Below are 21,216 nucleotides of genomic sequence, written 5' to 3' on the forward strand. Positions count from 1 at the left end.
AACCTTGAGCCACCATGGGAGAACTCCTGAGACCTCCATGTTGCGGGGAAGCTCCCTCCACCTGGAGAGGCTGTGTAGGTGTTCCCACCCACAGCTCTGGCTGAGGTCCCAGCTGATGGTCAGCATCTACCTTCAGATGGTTCCAGCCCCCTGGCCTCCAGTTGTTCCAGCTCGCAGCTCTTAGTAACTAAGCTTCAGACATGATGGCGCCTCCTGGTTCCTCTTCTCCTGTTCCACTGGGTCTCCACTGAACTCACTGTGCAGCGCGCTGTGGAGGCCTGGCCCTTGGGGCTGCCCTTGGGGAAGGGGCTTTCCTAGAACAGAGTGGGGGCCTGGGGCAGGGAGGATGGAGCCAAGGGCAAGTTTCGTCTCCCACTCCCCACCCTCTGTCTAGGGCAGGTTGAGTTTAGTGAAAACTCATGACGCCTCACTAAGCTGTGGCCTCGGAAGGTGGGGGCTGTGTCTGTCCCGCGTGAGGCTGAGCACGCCCCCTGCACCCCTCCCACCTCGGGGCCTTGGCCTGAGCTGGCTCCTACCAGCTTGCGGGGGCTCACCGCAGTTTGCAGGAATCTTGTAAACTAGTTGCTAAACACAGCTACGACTAAAAGTTAGGTGATAAAACTTACAACTAAATAAACTATATGGAAAACAAAGATGGTGAGGCCTCAAAACTCATCATTTCCTAATTATTTTCCCACAGTTTTTCTACGCTTTTGAGGCTGTTTCCATTTACTGGATCTGTAAATACATCACATAAACGTGGGTCGCTGCTCATCTCTGCCCAACTTCTGCGTTCAGTGGCAGCTCAGAGTTGGGAGTATTTACACCACGGAGATTGGCAGACGCTACAGATCAGGGCTTCCCTCCTGTCCACCCCTGGGAACCGTCCACCACTGAACATTCACCAGCACTTACCAACCACTGCAGTGGTACCCACAGGGCGAGTCTGGGAGGAGGGTGGCCTGGGGTATAGGCCTCCTGTGGGTTTATGAAGCATAGCCTCAGAAACTCTTTTCAGCTTGAACCCCACGTTTTAGTTATCTGTTGCCACGTAAAAAACCATCCCAATACTAGTGGCTTAATACAACGACAATCATTTATTTCGCTGGTGAATCTGTAGTTTGGCAGCTCTCGGCAGGGTCGGCTCACCCCTGCCCTACGTGGTGTCTGCTGGGACATGTCCTGGGGCTGGACACCCACCTCCAAGGTGGCTCACGTGGATGCAGGCTGGTGACCGGAGGTCGCCTTCCACATGGGCACTCCTCGGGACTGCTTGGGCTTCCTCACAGGGTGGTGGCTGAGTTCCAAGAGTGTCACCCCAAGAGGCAAAGAACGGAAGCTGCCAGCTTTTGAAGGCCTGGCCCAGACCCGGAACACTGCCCATTCTGTCACATTCTGTCGAGCAGTCAAGGAGGCCACAGCATCAGGGGGAGGAGACGGGAACCCCACCTTCCAATAGGAGTGTCAAAGGATCTTAGGGCCACGTTCTCACATCTCCACCCCCCTGGCCCTTCTGTTCTCACTTCTCATTTCCTTCGGCACTGCTGCCTCCTTCCTTGGAGGTCTACAGAGGGCCCCCAGCATGCCAGGCTCAGCCAGGGCGACGACACCCGTGGATAGCGATATGGATGGTTCCCAGGGCCAAACACTCACATCAGAGTCCATTTTACAGATGAGAAGACTGATCCGGACCAAGATCACAGAGGTGGGATTTGTTCCCCCATCACCCCCCTTTGTACCCCATCCACGTCCCCTGTCCCCAGTGCCTTTGGGGACCGTGACCCTACAGGCTTCCACTGCCTCCAGCCAGACTTGGCTTCCAGAACATTCCGGGCCTCCATTGCTTGATGCTTGGGGGCAGCTCCCGACTGACGATGAACTGAGCTGACACGTAATTTGTACCTTGTGTATGAAGATGCAGTTGTTGCCAGAAGAGCTCTGAAACGCTCCGTGAAGGATTCCTGTGCCTTCAACACAGCACCGGTTTTTATTGAGAGTTTGAATAAATACCACTCAACCCACCCAGGCATGAAGGGGAAAGCAGATACCTAAAATCATGGGAGGGACTTCCCTGGTGGCACAGTGCTTAAGAATCCTCCTGCCAATGCAGGGGACACGGCTTCGAGCCCTGGTCCGGGAAGATCCCACATGCCGTGGAGCAACTAAGCCCGTGTGCCACAACTACTGAGCCCACGCGCCACAACTACTGAAGCCCGCGCACCTAGAGTCCGTGCTCCACAACAAGAGAAGCCACCGCAATGAGAAGCCCGCGCACCACAACGAAGAGTAACCCCCACTCGCCACAACTAGAGAAAGCCCGTGCACAGCAACACCCAACGCAGCCAAAAATAAATAAAATAAAATAAATAAATAAAAAATACATCTACAAATGGAACAATTCTCACGGAACACCTACTAAACACTAGCAGAAGACCTCAAATACCTGAAAGGACAAGAAAGATCTCCATGGGACTTCCCTGGTGGCGCAGTGGTTAAGAATTCGCCTGCCAATGGACAGGGGACACAGGTTCAAGCCCCAGTCCAGGAAGATCCCCCCCTATGCCGTGGAGCAGCTAAGCCCGTCTGCCACAACTACTGAGCCTGCGCTCTAGAGCCCGCGAGCCACAACTACTGAGCCCCTGCACTCTAGAGCCCGTGCTCTGCAACTACTGAAGCCCACGTGCTCTGGGACCCACGTACTGCAACTACTGAGCCCGTGTGCTGCAACTGCTGAAGCTTGTGCGCTTAGAGCCTGTGCTCAGCAACAAGAGAAGCCACTACAATGAGAAGCTCGCGCACCGCAATGAAGAGTAGCCCCTGCTCGCCGCAACTAGAGAAAGCCTGCGTGCAGTGATGAAGGCCCAATGCAGCCAAAAATAAATTAAAAAATAATAATAAAAATAAAAACTAAAAAAATAAAAAATTAAAAAAAAATTTTAAAACCCCCAAAAATTAAAAAAAAAAATCGTCTTAAAAAATAAATAAAATAAAATCATTGGAGCTGGGCTCCCGTGGGCCGAGGTGATAGGGCCCTGCTCCTCGTGGACAAGCCCAGCTCATGGGCAGGAGGTCAGCAGGGCCGCAATGTGCATCCTAGGGCCACTGTCATCTGTGCTGACCCAGGAGAGCCAGTTGCCTGGGACGGGAGGCCTTGCCTGACTCTCTCGCCTCCCACAGGCCCAGCATGCTATCTGTGAGCCAGGCAGACCTTGCCGGGGGCCCTCTAAACCTTAGCAAGGCTGTTCTTCCAGCTTGGAGTGCCTATCTCTGCTTTCCCTGCCTAGTAAACTTCTATTCATCCTTGAAAACCCTACCAAAATGACGTCATTCCACTCATTCATTGAGTGGACATTCACTGAGGTCTACTGGGCTGGGCATGGGGGAGAGAGTGATAATAAAGCAAAGGGCCCCTGGCATGGGCTGTATTATGGACTGAATGTCTGTGCCCCCAAAATTCGTATGTTGAGCTCCTAACCCCCAAAAGTGATAGTATCAGGAGGTGGGGGCTTTAGGGAGGCGATTAAGTTTTGATGGTGGAGCCCTCATGAATGGGGTTAGTGGTCTTGTAAGAGAGACCCCGGAGAGCCCTCTGTCCTTTCTCTAATGTGTGGACACAGTGAAAAACAGCCATCTGTGAACCAGGAAGCGGGTCCTCACCAGACGCCAAATCTGCCAGTGCCTTGATCTTGGATTTCCCAGCCTCCAGAACTGTGAAAAATAAGTTTCTGTTGTTTAAGTCACCCAATCTATGGTATTTTTGTTACAGCAGCCCAAATGGACTAAGACAGGCTGAATTTTTCCCCCCATAATTCATATGTTGAAGTCCTAGCCCTGGTACCTCAGAATGTATTTGGAGAAGGGACCTTTAAAGAGGTAATTAAGTTAAAATGAGGACATTAGGGTGGGCCCTAATCCTACAGGACTGGGGTCCTTATGAGAACAGGAGATCAGGACACAAGCAGGCACAGAGGGATGACCATGTGGAGACACAGGGAGAAGACGGCTGTCTACAAGCCAAGGAGAGAGGCCTCAGAGGAGACCAACCCTGCTGACACCTTGATCTTGGACGGCCAGCCTCCAGAACTGTGAGAAATATATTTCTGTGGCTTAAGCTGCCCTGTCTTTGTTGTGGCGGCGCAAGTGGGCTGATACAGCCTCTTAGGCTTGTAGGGATGACAAACACGTAGGAGATGATTGTAAGAGGGGTAATGGGGGCCTTTGGGAGGGAGCAAGATGGTCAGAGATCTGTTTTTCACCTCCCTCCCAGGGGCACCGGTCCCATCCTGTTTCCTCTTTTTTTGTTTTTCCCTTTCATCCTACCCAGTTATGTGGAGATCTTTCTTAATTTATTTATTTTTGGCTGCACTGGGTCTTCATTGCTGTGTGTGGGCTTTCTCTAGTTGAGGCGAGCAGGGGCTACTCTTTGTTGCGGTGCGCGGGCTTCTCATTGCGGTGGCTTCTCTTGTTGCAGAGCACGGGTTATAGGCGCGCGGGCTTCGTTAGTTGTGGCACGTGGGCTCAGCAGTTGTGGCTCACGGGATTAGTTGCTCTGCGGCATGTGGGATCTTCCTGGACCAGGGCTCGAACCAGTGTCCCCTGCATTGGCAGGCGGATTCTTAACCACTGCGCCACCAGGGAAGTCCCGTGGAGATCTTTCTTGTCCTTTCAGGTATTGGAGGTCTTCTGCTAGTGTTCAGTAGGTGTTCTGTGAGAATTGTTCCATTTGAAGATGTATTTTTTAAAAAATTTATTTATTTTATTTATTCATTTTTGGTTGTGTTGGGTCTTTGTTGCTGCGCACAGGCTTTCTCTAGTTGCAGCGAGCGGGGGCTACTCTTCGTTGTGGTTCGTGGGCTTCTCATTGCGGTGGCTTCTCTTGTTGCGGAGCATGGGCTCTAGGCGCGCGGGCTTCAGTAGTTGCGGCACGTGGGCTCAGTAGTTGTGGCGCATGGGCTTAGCTGCTCCACGGCATGTGGGATCTTCCTGGACCAGGGCTCAAACCCTTGTCCCCTGCATTGGCAGGCGGATTCTTAACCACTGAGCCGCCAGGGAAGCTCCTGTAGATGTATTTTTGATGCATTTGTGGGAGGAGGTGAGTTCCACGTCCTCCTACTCCACCATCTTGACAGGAGCTCTCAAGAGATCTGGGTTCAAATCCCATCTCCATCACCATTCAGCCCCGTGAACTTGGCCAAGTCCCTTCCCCCACCTGGGCCTCTGTTGCCACATCATAACAAGATCCCAAGACATAGCAGTCCTGTTGCCCACACCACACCTGAGCAGACCAGCAAAGGCTGTGCAGGAGGACCTCTGGGCCTGCCAGCTGCAGCCTGGGTGACCCAGGCAGAGGCGGCCTTTTCTGAGCCCCTGTTGGCCTCTCAGGGGCGGAGATGAGGTGGCTGGAGCAGGGTCAGGAGGAGGTGGCTATAGGAGGGGCCCCTCAGAGGCAGATCCCTGCCATCAGGATGTAAGTGCAGGTAGTTTACTTGGGGGGGGGCAGCCCAAGGAAGGCAGGGGAGTGACATAGGCAAGGAAACGCAGCCAGAACAGGGTGTGTTATTGGGTTTTTTTTAAATCATTTTTTACATATTGAGGTATAGTTGATTTACAGTGTTGTGCCCATCTCTGCTGTACAGCAAAGTGACTCGGTTATACACATATAGACATTCTGTTTTTAATATTCTCTTCCATTATGGTTTATCCCAGGAGACTGGATATAGTTCCCTGTGCTATACAGTAGGACCTTGTTGTTTACCCATTCTAAATGTAACAGTTTGCATCTATGAACCCCAAACTCCCAGTCCGTCCCTCTCTCTCCCGCCTCTCAGGGTGTGTTATTGGGCTCAGCCTGCCAGGGACCTCAGCGATGGTGTAGAACCTGGCAGGGGAAGTGCATGACCTCACTCTAGTGACTGTCAAGGGCTGCTGGGTGGGCAACTTCACTTCCGGCTCCTCCCAGCCTGCCCTGTGTCTGACCAGGGGAAGCCCCCCAAGTCACAGCAGGTTCTCATTGCAGGCCCTCCGATTAGGGAATGTGGGCACTGCCCCTACACCCCGAGACATCAGTCTCCCCGTCTGCATCATGGCTGGCTGGAGGACCCCAGTCCTTCTGCAGGAGGGGCTTTGAGTTGTGTCCTGGAGCTGGGATAAGGCAGAGGGGCAAGGGCCCAAGGTCAGTGTTGTATAGGTGGAATTGTGTGTTGCACAAAGATAGGGTAAAGTCCTACCCTCTGGAACCTCAGTATGTGGCCTTATTTAGAAATAGGGTCATTGCTGATGTAATTAGTTAAGATGGGGTCACACCGGAGTAGGATGGACACTTAATCCAATATGAGTGGTGTCCTTACAAGAAGAGGAGAAGAAACACAGAGACAGACCCACACAGAGAGGAGACGCCACGTGAAGACACACACAGAGGGAAGACAGCCTTGTGACAATGGAGGCAGAGATCGGAGTGATGCAGCTTTAAGCCAAGAAATGCTAAGGATGCTGGCCGCCACCAGAAGCTGGGAGCGAGGCCTGGAGCAGACCCTCCGTCACAGCCCCCGAGAAGGAACCAACTCTGCTGACACCTTGATTTTGAACTTCTGGTCTAAACTGTGAGAGAATAAATTTCTGTTGTCTACAGCCACCTAGTTTACGGCCATTGTCGTGGTGCCTCCAGACAAGCAATGGAGTTGGCTTCAGGCCTGTCCTGGTCAAGAAGTGCTAGGGCAGTGGCCTGGGGACAGGGCTGACCACAGGGCGTGCAGTGCCAGTTGGGAGACCATCCTTTCTTGAGCACCTGCTCGGTACCCAGCCCTCACTAGCAGAGGGAGCGAGGCGCTGGTCACCTGGGGCGCGGGGCTTCCAGGCCCCCTTGGCTACCTGAGCGCCTGCTAGTGTTCGGAATGAGCATCTCGGGGCCATCTGCATGGTCATTGCAGGCACACACACTCTCACTTGATCCCAGGAAAGGAGGTTCATTCAGCTCCACTTTACAGACAGGTAAACTGAGGCTCAGAGGGGAAATGGCTTGTGAATGTCACATACCAAGTGAATGGCAGAATCAGGACTTGAACCCAGGTAGGCTGACTCCTCAGTTCCCTCCTGTTTCCTCCCGTGGTCATTCAGTCACCACCCCCCAGCAAGGGCAGCCCGGCCAGGGACGGACAGAACTGAGTTCAAACCCCAGCTTGGAAGGGGCAACATTGCGTCTCCTTTTCTGACCTTGCTTTGGAAGTCACAGTGTCACTTCATGTGTCTGGTTAGAGACACAAGGTTCTACCTCCACTGGGAGGAATGTCAAGGTCACAGAGTAGAAGGGACACATTGTGTGGCCATCCTCATAGATACAATGTGTCATGACAGCCACTTGGGGAGCCAGGCCCCATGCCCCACAGTGTGGCATTTAATCATCTGGAACTGGAATTGTGACCTGATGTGCCGGTGTGGGCAGGGTGTTGAGAGAGACAGAGAGACAACAAGAGAGAAGGAGGAGAAAGAGGAGGAGGGGGAGCGGAAGGTGGAGGGGCGATTGGAGAAGCTGCAAAGTTTGTGGCCAGTACAATCCCCTTGGTGAAATTCTGCCTCTCGGGCAAGGCTGTGTGATAAATCTCATTCATCAGTCATTCCTCAGGTCTGATTAGATCTTGCCCTTAGGGAAGACTGTGATGGGTAGACAGCTCATCTGCGGTCTGTTTTCTGTCCAGCATTACCATCTCTCCCGATAAACTCCTGGGGCATTGCCTCTTTCTTGCTGCAGATGTGAGGTTGGCCATATCCTACCACATAGAGAAAATGGATGTTTGTAGGAGAGAATGGGTCCAATGGAAAGGGAATTAAAATTGAGAGGGGGCTTCCCTGGTGGCGCAGTGGTTGAGAATCTGCCTGCCAATGCAGGGGACACGGGTTCGAGCCCTGGTCTGGGAAGATCCCACATGCCGCGGAGCAGCTGGGCCCGTGAGCCACAATTACTGAGCCTGCGCGTCTGGAGCCTGTGCTCTGCAACAAGGGAGGCCGCGATAGTGACAGGCCCGCGCACCGCGATGAAGAGTGGCCCCCGCTTGCCACAACTAGAGAAAGCCCTCGCACAGAAACGAAGACCCAACACAGCCATAAATAAAAAAAAAAAAAAAAAAAAAAATATATATATATATATATATATATACAGAATAATTAAAATTTAAAAAAAAAAAAAAAATTGAGAGGGAGGGGGCAGTGTATGTCCTTGATCCATCCATACCTGAAGGTGTTATACTTCTGGGCTTCCTAGTTGTGGGACCCACTGAAAACATCTCTTTCTTGCTTTAGGTTGAGGCCCTGCATGGTCTGGCTCTTCCCACTGCTCCTGGGCCTTCTCCTTGGCAGTGCTCACCACCCTTAAGAGTTCTTTGTTAACCAACTGTCCCTCTCACTGGACTGTAAGCTCCATGAAGACAGGACTCTGGTCCACTGTGTTTACCAGTTTATTGTCAGGGCCTAGCACAGAGCCTGACCAGTATTCGTTAAACATAAGTGGATAAATATAAGGAATGATAAATGCTCTGGCAGTGAAAGTCCTTTGTGCAATGATCCTCTCTTCCCTGTGATGGCCTCACACGGAGGTGGTCAACTCAGGAAATTTAAGTGGCCTGGGGTGCTGAGTCACCACATGGAGTTCAGCTGCCCTGGAGGGTTGCCCAGGCTCAGAGCAGACAATGTGTCAGGGAGAGTACATTGTATGTGTTGTGATAAGCCATTGAGATGGGGATTTTTGTCACTGCAGCATAACCTAGCGCATTCTGACTGATGCACCAGCTTCCCACGAACAACAGCAGATCTAACCCCGTGGGGACTACCGTCTGGGATATGACCAGTCATCCCCTCTGGATGCTGTCCCACTTCTGCTCATCTGCGTTTCCTGCCTGACTCTTATGGGCACTTAAATCTGGGATGGTATGGGAATTCCCTGGCAATCCAGTGGCTAGGACTCTGTGCTTTCACTGCCGAGGGTGTGGGTTCGATCCCTGGTTGGGGAACCAAGATCCTGCAAGCCATGTGGCTCGGCCGAAAAACGAAAAAAAAAAAATTAGGATGGTGTATTAGTTTGCTAAGGCTGGTATAACAAAAGGTCACAGAATGGGTGGCTTAAACAACAGAAATGTATTCTCTCTCAGCTCTGAAGGTTGGAAGCCCAAGATCAAGGTGTGGGCAGTGCTGGTTCCTTCTGAGGGCTGTGAGTGAGGATGTCCTCCAGGCCTCTGCCTCTGTCTGTCTCCTGTTTTTATAAGGACACAAGTCATATTGGATTGGGGCCCACCCTATTCCAATATGACCTCATCACAACTATAGTTACGGAGACCCTATTTCCAAATAGCATTACACTTTGAGGTACTGGGGGTCAGGACTTGAACATCTGAATTTTGGGGGGTATTCAACACACAACAGATGGCCTCCCAGAGGAAGGTCCAGGGGAGCTGGGCCAGGTGAGCCGGGCTGGACAGGGGAGGGCGGGGGAGAACCCACATATTTCCAGCAGAAGGAACCATGTAAGCAGGCCTTTCTGGCAGGGTGGCTCTAGAAGGTTCTTAAGAGACTCCCTGTGGGCACAGAAAGTATGCGAGTGCATGTGTGCGCGTATAGTGGGGGGCCCACCTCCCGCTCCTTTCCAGGGTGGAGACAGCCAGAGACATGCAGAGAAAGTGGAGGGGCGCGGGAAGGGGGGCCTGCCGGGTTTGATCTTTTTGGTTTTGTTTTTGACTTTCTGCTGACTCTGGAAATGGACTGACATGGGGGTGGGGGTGAGGGAGAGAGGCAGGAAGGCAAGGGAAGCTTTCAAAGCTGCAGCCATGGGAAATATTTTTATTTTCTGTTTGAAAGAAAATGCCAAAGAAGGATTAAAAAAAAAAAAAAAGGAGGGAGGGGGTGAAGAGATTAGCGTGTGCATGCGCGCGTCTGTGTGTGTGTGTCTGTCTGTGTGTCTGTGTGTATGTGTGTGAGAGAGAGAGAGAGAGAGATCCTGGGAGACTGTGGGGATGGGAGACTCCTGGGAGACCTGGGAAGAAGGGTTAGGCCCTGCTGCCCTGCTGTCCCCTCCCTGGAGATGCCACCACGGGCCACGGAGCATTGCCAGGGAGCACGGGAGGTGCAGAGCTGGGCCGAAACCTGGCTGGCTTGCTTGTTGCCACCCGGGCTCGGTGACTTTGGGAAGTCACCCCACTTCTGTGGCTCACACGGACCCTTTTGACGAGGGTGTCTCTAACAGGGGCACAGATGTGTGGGACAGAACGCATACGCAAGGAGCAGACACCCAGAGGAATGCCCAGAGACTGGGGGGTGTGTGTGTGTCAGAAACCAGGAGACCCAGAGGGGGAGGGGAGATGGGATTCTCTGGGTGTGTCCTGAGCCCGAGCTCTGCCAGAACTGGGAGCCCTGGCCCCCTGAACTCCCAACCGCAGCCCCCTCCCAGCTGGGAGTGCGGGCCAGTCTCCCTGGGTCAGCCTGACCTCGCCCTGCCCTTACTAGGCCCAGGCCAAATGGGCTCCCATTAACCTCTGACCTCTGTTGCCTCCCCCACAGGCGAGGGCAGGAGAAGGTGGAGAGGATGGACGGGGCAGGACAGGAAAGGGGATGGCAGGCTGGGTTAGTGTAGCTGGCCGTTTACCTTCTCTAAGCCAGTCTTGGTCAGGATGGGGGCTCCCAGGGACGCAGGGGCTCCACATTCGTATCCCCAGCGCCCTGCCTGGCTTCGCTGAGGACGCCCGCCACATCTTAGCTGTGTGGGCCTGTTGCTTCTCTTTCTGAACCTCTGGTTTCTGGTCTGTTAAATGGGCGTGACAATACCCACGTCAGAGGGCTGTCCAAGCCTGCACGAAGCAGGGGTTTGCATCAGAAGGAATTTTCAGACCGAAAGAGAGGAAGCTGGAGGGTTCTGCTGTGGAAGGGGGTGGGACGGGCTGGATTTGCAGGGGCCACGTGGGTCAGGCCAGTGGGAAGGGATGGAGGCGCCTCTGGGGGCCAGGCTGGCGGAGGAATTTGCTGCAGAACTCTCAGCATGCACAGGCCTGCCAAGCAGGGGTTCAGAGGCCCAGACAAAGCTGCGAACCAGCAGCAGGAGACGGGGACCTCGAGGAGGGGACCGGGTAGCCCCCTCCTCCCCCGCCAGGTACAGCGACGCCCCCCCCCGCCCCCCCCCCCCCGGCAGGCACACCCCTCCCCAAACACACGTGCTGCCGGGCCCTCCATTAGTCACCCTGGTGCTGACATACATAAATCCCATTAGTCACACCCGCACAGACTGGCTGGGAACACACCCAGGCACACCCGGACAAAGAAGGCCCCCAAAGAGGCCTTTTCTGTCCCTCATGCCTCTTTCCCAGCGCCTAGAACAGGGCGGGGACCCTGGGCGCTCAGTGAACACGCGGTCAGCGTCCCCCAAAGCGACCATCTCCCACAATAACATCCCCACAAGCCGGCACTGCCGCCCCGTCCCCTCCGGGCACACCAGTACCACCTAAACCCTCATGAATGCCCTTGGCCAGTGCCTCTTCAGCTTCTCTCTGGAGGGGGCACGGCTGGCATGGTGTCCCTCTCCCCATGCCCGTCCTCTGACGGGGTCTAGCAGGAAATCCATTCCCCAAGGTCAGCAGAGCTCCTCAGCAGGCGGCCCCAGTGCTGATTTATTGGTGGTTTATTTGGAGAAACACAATCGCTCTTGGATTCTGGGGAAAAAATGCTCATGGTGGACTTTAACCTTGGGCTGAAACCGCAGAGCTTTGTTTTCGGAGGCGCTTCCTGGGGCGCCGAGGGGCTGGGGCCCAGGGGGGAGGCGCGGCTGGAATGTGGCTCAGCCGCCTCTCCACTCCCAGGCGGCGTTCCACCGCCGCCGAGGCGAGTGCTCAAATTCTCCTGGGCTCGGCCAGAGGGCCTCGGTCCCTCCAAATGTGCTTTTAGAAATTCTAGGAAGGAGCTCCCTAGGTGAGTGTTTCCCAGCAAGGTTTCCAAACCCTCTGCCTCCGGCATCTGCCACGTGCCAGTTTGCCGTCGTGTCACTGGCACAGTGAGGCTCTCGGGAGGCACCCAGGAGGGGTGAATGCCTCCCCCTTCCGCGGTTGTCCCCACCCGAAGTCCCGCGCAAGAGGTGGCTGTTCGGAGGTGGTTGTCCCCATCAATAGAGCAAACCGCCTGATGCAGGTCGGCAGCGCCAAGGCCTGTTCCCCGCCCCTCTGGTAAAGAGACAGACAAAGCTGGTGACATTAAGCGTTATTATTGCAAATACACCCTGTCTGGATCTGCACCCCTGTATCCCCCCCACGTCCCTCCCCCCACCCGGGGTAGAAAGACTGCCGCCCCTACCAGGCTGCTACCAGCGCTGGACCAATTCCTGCTTTCCCGATGGTTTGCCTATTTGCGCCAAAGCGGGTGGCCGACCAGGGTGCCGAACTGGGGCCAGACGGGGAAAAGCCGGAGGTATCCCCGGCAAGGAGGAGATGATGGGCTGGCACCGGGTGGTGAACCAGATGAGCCCCTACCTACAGGCACAGCGCCTGCAGACACCCTGCTTGGTCCTCGATGCACACAGAAAAAGTCCCCCTCCCCGCATGGTGCGCCCTCAGAGGGCTCCAAGGGCAGAACAACAGCCCAGGATTAAAGCACGGTCTGCAGAGAGGGGTGGCAGGCTGAGTTCTGAGAAGCCACTGTGACCCTGATGTCGCCCCTCGATGGCACAGGTAGAGCCGGAGTTGGGCTCAGGTGGGTAGTCGCGCGCCCATCCCAGCCTCACCTAGCCTTCCTAGGAGTAAGCAACCCGCCCGGGCGCCCCTACCCTAGGCAGCGATGCGGTGAGGCCCAGGCCACTTCAGGGTCCGGTGACCGCGGGGATGGAAGATGGTGGCACCAAGTGGACAGGGCCGTTCCCTCTCTCTGGTGAAAGGGGAAGCTTCTGGCTTGATTCCCTGCGCAGTCTCGGGGCCCCCAGGCCCTGACCTGGAGAGCAGGGCATCTGGTGCGGTAGGGACGCGGGGTCGACGACCGGGAGTACCCGTGCGTGCAGCGGGAAGGAGGGCCCCGCGCCGAGATTTATGGCCGCAGCCAGCCCCCTGCGCACGGAGAGTGTCTCCCTTAGAGCCAAACAGTAGAGTGGAAGACCCGACCCGGCCGGGGGAAGAGGCCAGGGCCGGAGGCGGAGCCGAGAGCCGCAGGGATCTGCCAGGGCCGGGCCTGGCTCTTCGGTCCAGGCTCTGCCCGCCGTGCCCCCTGGTCCCTGCGGCTTTCGTGGCTCTGGCGCCGCGTCCTTGGTCTTCCTGGCGGGTCGGGACCCATCTCGGCTGCGCTGGCCGAACCTCGGCTCGGCGCCGAGTCGTGACTGGGCCAGTCCCAGCAAGGGGATGGCGAGCCTGGCTTTCCCGGGCGGGGCCTCTCCGGGTTTTAGCGGCACCCGGGCCAGGAGCTCCCTGGTTGTCGGACCTGGAACCTGGAAACTGGCGCTTAAAAGACAGCGTCACGGCTTCCCGAGCGGGCAGCAGAGGCCGGCGAATGCCCGGGGCTCCCTTCACCGAGAGGCTGGTGGAGGCGCGGGGATGTCGGTCCCCACCGCGAAGGGCCGTTCGGGGCGACGGGTGGAGGTGGCTCGGGTGTCCTCGCCTAGGAAAGGATGCGGGTTTCTTTTCTGGGGAAGGGGTGGGGGAGAACGCGTCCAAGCGGTCGGCCACACCAGGATTCCGGGGAGCGCCGTGTTCGGCCCTGAATAGGACAGGATTGACCGAGGCGCTGGGGACTGAGCCCGCCAGTGACAAAGGCGTAGCTAGGGAGAGCTGAATCCAAGGTTGGCCTGTCCTTGGGTTTTAAAACAAAGCGAAATAATTTTGTCAGTCAGGCCGCGTCCACGGAGCTGGAGGCCTAGGAATATACAAAAGGCCTCGTTTCTGGCGGCCCACGATGGCCGCGGACAAAAGCGCTGGCTTGGGCGGGTTCTCTGGGAACTGAGGTTTGGGGTTGCGAGGAGGTTCCCCCCTTCAGCCGATTTTCCGCCCAGCTAGTACAAAATACACACACACACACTGCGTCAACACACTCTTTTTGGCTACGGATCTTGCCGAGTAAACACAAATACGTGGGGGGAGGGAGTGGAAGATGGCGGCGGGACCCGGGAGGACTGCGGGCTGCGCGTTGTTACCCGCTCCGCGCAGGGCGCCCCGGCCTGGTTTTTACGTTTCTGTGGCCACCAAAGCGGGGAAGGTGTTTCTTTCCCCAGACCCTGAAGCCCGGCCAGGGGTGTCCCCCATGCCCCCTACGAATGGCGAGGGCCTTGGAAGGAGCCTGGGCTGCGCCCACCACTCGGCTTGGGATCCGTCCCCCGCCCTAAAGATGGCTCCCGGCCGCTGCTTACCCAGCGACTGCGGGCACCCGGGCAGCGGGGCGCGGGCCGGGAGGGGGCAAAGATCGGGGCGCGCGTAGGTCGTCCGAGGCGGGTGGCTCCTCGGCGTGGCCGGCTCGCGCCCCCACTCGAGCTGCAGCTCGGAGAACCGGCACTGCCGGGCAGGGTCTGTCCGGGAAGCCCCGCTGCGCGGCCGGGAACCGGGAGCCGCCGCCGCCACCTACGCGTTCCCAGGCCCTGCACGCGGGCGAGCTCTGGCGGGAGGGCCGCGCAGCGGCTCGCGCGGGTGCGGGTATATGCAGGGAGGGGAGCGCAAGTGGGCTGCAGCCCACAAAGACCCGGGGTGTGGGTGGGGGAGGGGGCCTCGCCTGCCCCGAACCTCGGCCCTAATGAAATGCAGGCTTGGTTCGCCACTCCATCCAGGCGCACACTTGGAAAATGCAAACGCCATTGGCAAATCCAGGGCAAACAGGCAGAATTTTTATTAGCAACTAAATGATTTATGGCACACATACCCCGCCGTCAAAATTACGGCGTCTTGAGCATCCAGGAGTGAAAACATTAAACATTTATAAAAATAGGCTTTTGTTTTTTTCCACCCTGCAAGTCCTTTGTATTCCCCACCCCAACTCTCTCAACGTACATATTTTTTTCTTGAGCTATATTAAAACAAAGAAAAACATTCCAGATCCCGGGCGGGGGATAATGGAATGGAGGTTCAGTGTCTGGGGTCTGAATACTGAGCGATGGGGGCTCGGGAGTGGGAGGGTTTACTAGGAACCCACAGAGGCCTCTGGATAAGACTGGAGGACACTCGGCGCCCACCCGGGCTGCGACCCCACGCACGGCCCCTTCCCCTGTCTTGGCTTTCAGCAGCCTCGTGCAGCTCAAGTGCATTTACTTTATTTTCTGCAGTCACCCCCCTCCCCCAAGGCACACAGACACAATACCTCCTTTCTCTAACCCCCCTCTCCTCTCCGTCTTTGCTCTGGCCGTCCCGGGGCTGCACCGGGAGCCTCCCGCCGCCCCGGCCGCCACTGAGACCTGGGTGCCCTGCTCCGCCGCTCGTTCCCCTCGGCTCCGGCTATTTTCGTGGCTTTCTTTCCTTCTCACTCCTCCCTCCCCCCCCCCCCCCCCCCCCGCCCCGCAGAGCTCCAGCTTCCAAAAGAGGGCAGCCTAGAAACCAGCGCAGGAGGCTCCAGGAAGGGCAACTTGAAACTGCCCTCAAGAGGCTGAACTTTTTTCCTCAAATTTATACTGGAATTAAATTAGACACCCCCAGTTCGCTCTCCAAGCCTACCCCCCTTCTTTTTCTAAAAGTGGAGAAAAGAAAATAGAACGAATGGGCGCTAACTAGCTCATTTTCCACCCCCTCCAGAAAAGTTGCCTTAAAAATGGATTGAAAAAAAAAAAAAGAACAAACGATGCGAAAACGCTGAGTCCGCAGCGCAGGGCGAAAGAGCGGGCTTCTCTAGTTTTAATTAAAATCTAATCACCGCGGTTGCTCTCTGAGGCAGGATCGGCAAGGATCTCTGCCCCTCCAAGCTTCCTTTTGAGGGTACGTAATGCCTAGCCGGGCACGGGTCCCTGCGGGGCTGCGGAGGGTGCGGGCCCCTAGGACTGCCCCTCCGACCGCGTCCGCACTCCTCGTGCCCGCAGCCAAGTAGGTTGCCGCGGGCAGCTCCCGGCTACTCAACCCAGAAAGGATTTTGCTGAAAGCGCAAAATAAAAGTACAAAGTCTGGGGGATTGGGGCTCCCCTCCCCCTCCGGCTGCCGCGGCCAGCCAAGCACTTTTTGGGCTTGGCTGCTGCTTCCTCTGAGCTAAACAGATTTTTTTTCCCCCCGGTCTCGCCCTCCCTGGAGGGGGCACGGCGGATGGAAGGCGAGAGAGGCCCCCAGCCAAGAGGTTTTTAATATTACACTTTAATAGGTTTCAGAAGACCCCGTGGAGAAATGCTAATAGGCTGAAATGTCAGAATCGAGAGGGAGTCAGTTCGCGCTCAGCCGATCTAATCCTTTTTTCTGCTCTGATTTTTTTTTGGGGGGGGAGAAAGGGAGGGGAGCGCCCACGCAAAGAGAGCCTTTGGGGAGGGGCGCGGTGCAAAGCGCCGCAGCCCCGGCCGGGGCCGAGCGGGGGGCGCGCCCTGGCCCGCGTTTCTATAGGAACCCCTTTTAGGAGATTAGAGACTCACCCGCTGCCCGCCGCCGCGGCCTCTCCAAAATATTAATCAGTAACCATCTGACACCGCGTTTCAGGGAGGAACCCGCAGACCGGGGCTAGGAAAACCGCCTTCTCGCCTGCCCATCCCACCCGACCGCGCAGTTCGGGGAAGGAATGAATCGCTGCTTTGTTTTAAAGTGGGGTGGGGGGAGGAGGGAAAAAGCAGCCCTTGTCCGTTTTGGCGTCTGCACCGCGCGTTGTAGAAGGCGCGCCCCAGGGGAGGTGGGGAGCCGGGGGCCCGGGCCCGGGGTGCAGCCCGCCGGGCCTCTGGCTCTTCCCGGCTCGCTCGGCTTGTCACCTCCTCCTGCGAGCAGGAAGCTGACAGGCGGCCCATTAAACCGCGCCTTGCAAAGCCCTGGATTGCGGCGACAACCATCTTCCTCTATTTTGATCACTCAGCCCAGACGCTGGGGGAGGGGGGAGGAAAAAGGCGGAGGAGGAAGGGGGGGGTCCGAGCTGGTGGAGGGGGAGGGCTGCCTAGAAACGGCCCGGAAAAATTCTCACCACCAGTTTTGATCATTCAGCCCCACCGAGGGGAGCCTGGAAACTGCTGGAGCCCCTTCGTCCGTAATTGGTTTTATAGGGATGGCTGAGGGCCAAGGTGTTTACATGCGCGTGATTGGCGGCGCGCGCGGCCAATGGGTGGCGGCCGAGGGCAGGCCTGGGGGGAGGCGGGCACCCGGGAACAATGCGTGTTTCTTCGCCGGAGAGTGTTCCCCTCCCCCAGCCTCCCCTTTCCCGCCCCCCCGCGGGTTTTTTTTTTTTTTTTTTTTTTTTTTTTAGATCCAGCGAGAGGAACTTGAAAGGGGGGTTGTGTAATGTACCTTTTCCAATCCCGGGCTGTATATGGAGATTTGGGATTCTTTAAACCGGCGCTACCTGGATTTTATTAAAAAGCGGGGAGCTCGGCGGGAGGAAAGCTGGCTTTTCCGGGGGCTGCGGGAGCCCGGCCGCGGGAGGGCGGAGGAGTTGGCGCGCCGAGCGCTCGGCCCGGGGAGCGGTTTTCTACCAAAAAAAGGAAAGGCGGGCAAAAAGTGTGAGGCGGCTGCGGGTGGCGAAGGGGAGCAGCGGCCGCGGGATGGCGGGCAGCACGGGCGCCTAGCCGCGCCGGGAGCCGGGGCCGCCACCGGAGTCGCCGTCGCCTGGAGCCGGGAGCCCTGCCGCGCCAGGTACGCCGCCGGGCCACCCGCCTGCCCCTGTCCGGGCGCGATGGTCTCCAAACTTCTCCAGATGGCCCCCCACCCCGCCTCCCCCCTCGGGGTGCGCCGGGGATACCCGCAGCTCTCCAGCTCCCGAGGACAGAATCGGGGGACCAGGGCCGGCGTGGTGGGGTGCCCCGGGAGGGGTGGGGGCAAGTCCTTGCGCCCCGGGCGCCCACCTGAGCCCCCAGCCCTGCTCTAGCCCGCCCAACCGGGCCGAGGGGCGTCGGTTCCCTTCTCGGTTCCCGGCAGGCGGTGGGGGAGCCAGGGACGCCTAGACGTTTTCGATTATAGGCTGTTTTTAATTAAAAGCCGGAATTCAGCCATTTTAACTGCATTTAAGAGGGGGAGAAAAGTAGGGAGAACGCAGCAGAGCCCGCAGATGGCCGAGCCAGCTTCTCTACCAGAGCAAGGGTGTTCCGGGGGGCTTCACCCCGACTTCCCCAAAGTGGGGCGCTGGGGCATGACCCGAAGCGCTGGCTTTTAAAAGAAAGCTACACAAAGAATTTTTTTTTTTTTTTAAATCACGGAAAGCTCATCGCCTGACATGTATCTTCGGATGTGGCGATCTTAGATTTTTCTAAAGTAAACGCGGATCTGGTAACCAGAGCCTGATGGGAAGCAGCGAGGGAGGGAGGGGGTGTTTGTAACCAAAACCGGATTAAAATAAGCATCCTTAGCAAAGTTGGGGAGGGAGGCTGGAGGACGCCGGGGGGTTGCGGCTGAGAGGATCTGCAGCTCCGGGGCCTGGCCGCCGGTCGCGGGGCGCAGGGCGGGCACCCGGGAGCCGGTGGCTTTGGCTTGATCGGTGGCTCTAGGAGCGCCCGGGCCTCTTGGAATCAGGAATCCGAGCTGCTGAGGGCAGACGGAGAGCGAGGGCAGGGTTGGCTCCCAGACCCCCCTCCCGCCCCCACGGGAATCGGCAAATCTTTTAAATAAACAGCTTTAAACTGGAACTACAGGGGCATTTGCCCAACGCTAGGGGAGGCGCCCCTCGGTCGGCCCGCGACGCGAAGGTTTTCTTTGTAGGTTATTTTTGGGGTTGGGGGCAAGCTAGGGTAGGAGCGACACCCTTGAGTCCCTCCCTTCCCCTCTGACGCCCCCCAAATCCCCCGCGCCAGGCCACGTCCTCGGGCCGCAGGATTCCCAGGCCAGGGCGTTGGAAAATGAAACCAAAGCTTGTTTTGAAGGATTCTTTCCAGTCCTGGGGCGAGAATGCCACGTCTCGGCTCTTCGGACTTAGGCTCTGCGACTCACAGTGGCCCGAGCGGGGTGGAGAGAGGGGGCGATGAGTCTCTTTAAAAATAATAAACCCGCTTAGCACCCTCTTTCATGAAAAAACTACTAATCTGCGACTCGGGGCGAGCTCAGGGGAACCAAACTCAGAAAAGGGAGACAAGGGCTCCCAAAGGTTAAGTATTAAACTTTCCAGATCAGATAGTTACGTAGTGTTTAGGGAGACATTTCGAACTGCTCATGGAAAGGTTTCACTGTTTGAAACCCCGGAGCATGTGATGCCCAGGAATCCAACACACTTCGGAGGTTTGTACTGACGCGCTCGGGGCGCGGCCGAGGGGCCTTCCCCAGTTTCGGGAGCACCCGTGAGCTGCCGAGGCAGAGTCTGGGCTGGGGCGCAGCGCGCCACCGGCCACCTTTTGAGCCGTTGCCCGTGAGCCCGATGCCGCCGAAGGAAGGAGCATGGAATTTAACTTTTTATGGAAAAGGGGCTACTCCCGATTTCATTTCTGGCCACCACATCGGCAGCCCCCGACCCCGAACGGCAAGACGACTTTCTGAACTTGTTTCTTTTTTCCCCTTCTTTTTCTTTTGACCCCTTCTGTTTCTTCTGCGGCCCGTCTCCTCTCCCCGCCAAGACGCCTTGTGCGCCGCCTCGCGCAGCTCCGCCTGGCCGCCCGGAGGGGGCCCCACCACCGGCCGTCTGTGCGCCTCGGGCCGCAGGCCCGCCGCCGAGCGCAAGCCCCGCTGGCCGCCGCCGGCATGCACGCCGCGGAGCCCCCGCCGCCCGAGGACTCTGGGACTACGTCGAGGCCGAACTTTTAGGTCCCACTGAACTAGGCCCGCGGGCCGGGTGGGGGGCTGGCCGCGGCACTCCCGCGGAGGATGGATGGCCGAGACTTCGGGCCCCCGCGGTCTGTGCACGGCCCCCCGCCGCCGCTGCTGTCCGGCCTGGCCATGGACAGTCACCGCGTGGGCGCCGCCACGGCCGGACGCCTGCCCGCTTCAGGCTTGCCCGGCGCGCTGCCGCCCGGGAAGTACATGGCCGGCCTCAACCTCCACCCGCACCCGGGTAAGTGCCTTGCGCGGTGCCCGCCCCCTGTTGTCTCCTCGGGATCCTGGGAGGGAGGCCCGGGGAAAGTGCTAGGTCCGTTCCCCCGGCGTTCGCAACGGGGGTTCGGCCCCTCCTTCTCCCTCGGCCGGTCCACTGGGTGCCCACGGGTTGCGGGCAGGCTCAGCTCCCGGGCCGGGGAGACCCCTGGGCCCGGGGCAGAGGCCAGTCTGGAGGCCCCGGTGGAGAGCGGCGCGCGACTCAGCTGCCTTCCCCGGCGCGTCGGGCCCTCCCAAGGCGCTCGAGTCTGCCGAAATCGGAGCCACCAGGGGCGATTCCAAACCCCGGACTCCTGCAGCTCGAGCCTGGGCTGGAGGTCTCAAAATCTGGGCGAGAAAAGAACAGACCAGCTCCATACCCTTTGAGACATCTGCTCCCAGAGCCAGAATAGTTTTCGTGGCAAATGTTCTTTCAGGCGCCGTGGGCCCGGGTTCGGTCCTTAGCTTCTCGACTCTCGTGCGGGGTCTCCAGCCAGCCCCGGCGCCTGAGGGTGCGGACGGACGAAGACCCCAGCCCTGGGAACGCAGCCTCTCGCGGGCGGGCAGCCGGCGGCTCTTGGGAGACCCCTCATCCCACCCCCCCCACCCCCCCCGGGAGGAGGGCAGCAACCCCGGCCCCGGGGACCCCTTGTTCTCCTGCGGGAAGGCAGGGATGCAGACCCTGGGCAGTCGCCATCCCGAAGGTAGGGGAAGGAAGCGGCGCTGGAGCGGATCCGCGGGGCACGATCGGCGGAGGGAACACCGTGGGGCTGACATGGAAGCGCGGGAGGAGGTGGCCGAGAAGGCCCGGTGGCTTCTGCCATTTCCCGAGAGGGGCTGCCCAGGCTCGGTGGGGACCACACTGGAGAGGGAGAAGCTTGCCCCACGCGGGCCTCGGCCGCTCCAGTCCGGCGGGGTGGGAAGGGAGACGCGGGGGCCTCCAGACTTGCCTTCGGCCGCCGCAGAAAACCCGGTTCCTCCTCCCCCGGCTGCCTCCAGCTTTGTGCCTGGCGTCCCACGCTTCAACTTTTAAAAAATCCACCTCTCCCACAACAAAGCGTAGTCTAGGATTCTTGTGATTTCCCGGGGAGCTCCCGACGCTCCCTTGGCCTTGGGGTCTTGGAGGGGACACCTC

At 57.9% G+C, this 21,216-nt stretch overlaps 2 protein-coding genes across 6 annotated transcripts in view; one reads left to right on the forward strand and one right to left on the reverse strand.

Annotated features, from left to right (window-relative positions):
- Positions 1-8,184: 8,184 nt before the first annotated feature.
- On the reverse strand, positions 8,185-15,232 carry LOC309614244 (uncharacterized protein; the record flags this gene model as incomplete). Its single annotated transcript, XM_082362327.1, has 4 exons — positions 8,185-10,780; positions 12,785-13,602; positions 14,348-14,721; positions 15,161-15,232. 3 exons carry the CDS (start codon positions 15,230-15,232, stop codon positions 12,786-12,788), a joined length of 1,263 nt encoding a protein of 420 aa, XP_082218453.1. The 3' UTR covers positions 8,185-10,780; position 12,785.
- Positions 15,233-15,457: 225 nt separating this feature from the next.
- TNRC18 (trinucleotide repeat containing 18) overlaps positions 15,458-21,216 on the forward strand; it is an 87,870-nt gene continuing 82,111 nt past the window's right edge. For 2 of the 5 annotated variants that reach the window (XM_082362964.1, XM_082362963.1), the window contains exons 1-2: positions 17,388-17,726; positions 19,631-20,064. In XM_082362964.1, coding sequence (XP_082219090.1) covers positions 19,878-20,064 — 187 coding nt within the window. In that variant the 5' untranslated portion in view covers positions 17,388-17,726; positions 19,631-19,877. Of the gene's footprint in view, positions 15,894-17,384; positions 17,727-19,630; positions 20,065-21,216 lie in introns of those variants that run through there. The other 3 variants (XM_082362961.1, XM_082362965.1, XM_082362960.1) reach the window with 3 other exon arrangements.

The sequence above is a fragment of the Balaenoptera borealis genome (genome assembly GCF_965194805.1).
Source record: "Balaenoptera borealis genome assembly, chromosome: 16".
Taxonomy (NCBI): domain Eukaryota; kingdom Metazoa; phylum Chordata; class Mammalia; order Artiodactyla; family Balaenopteridae; genus Balaenoptera; species Balaenoptera borealis.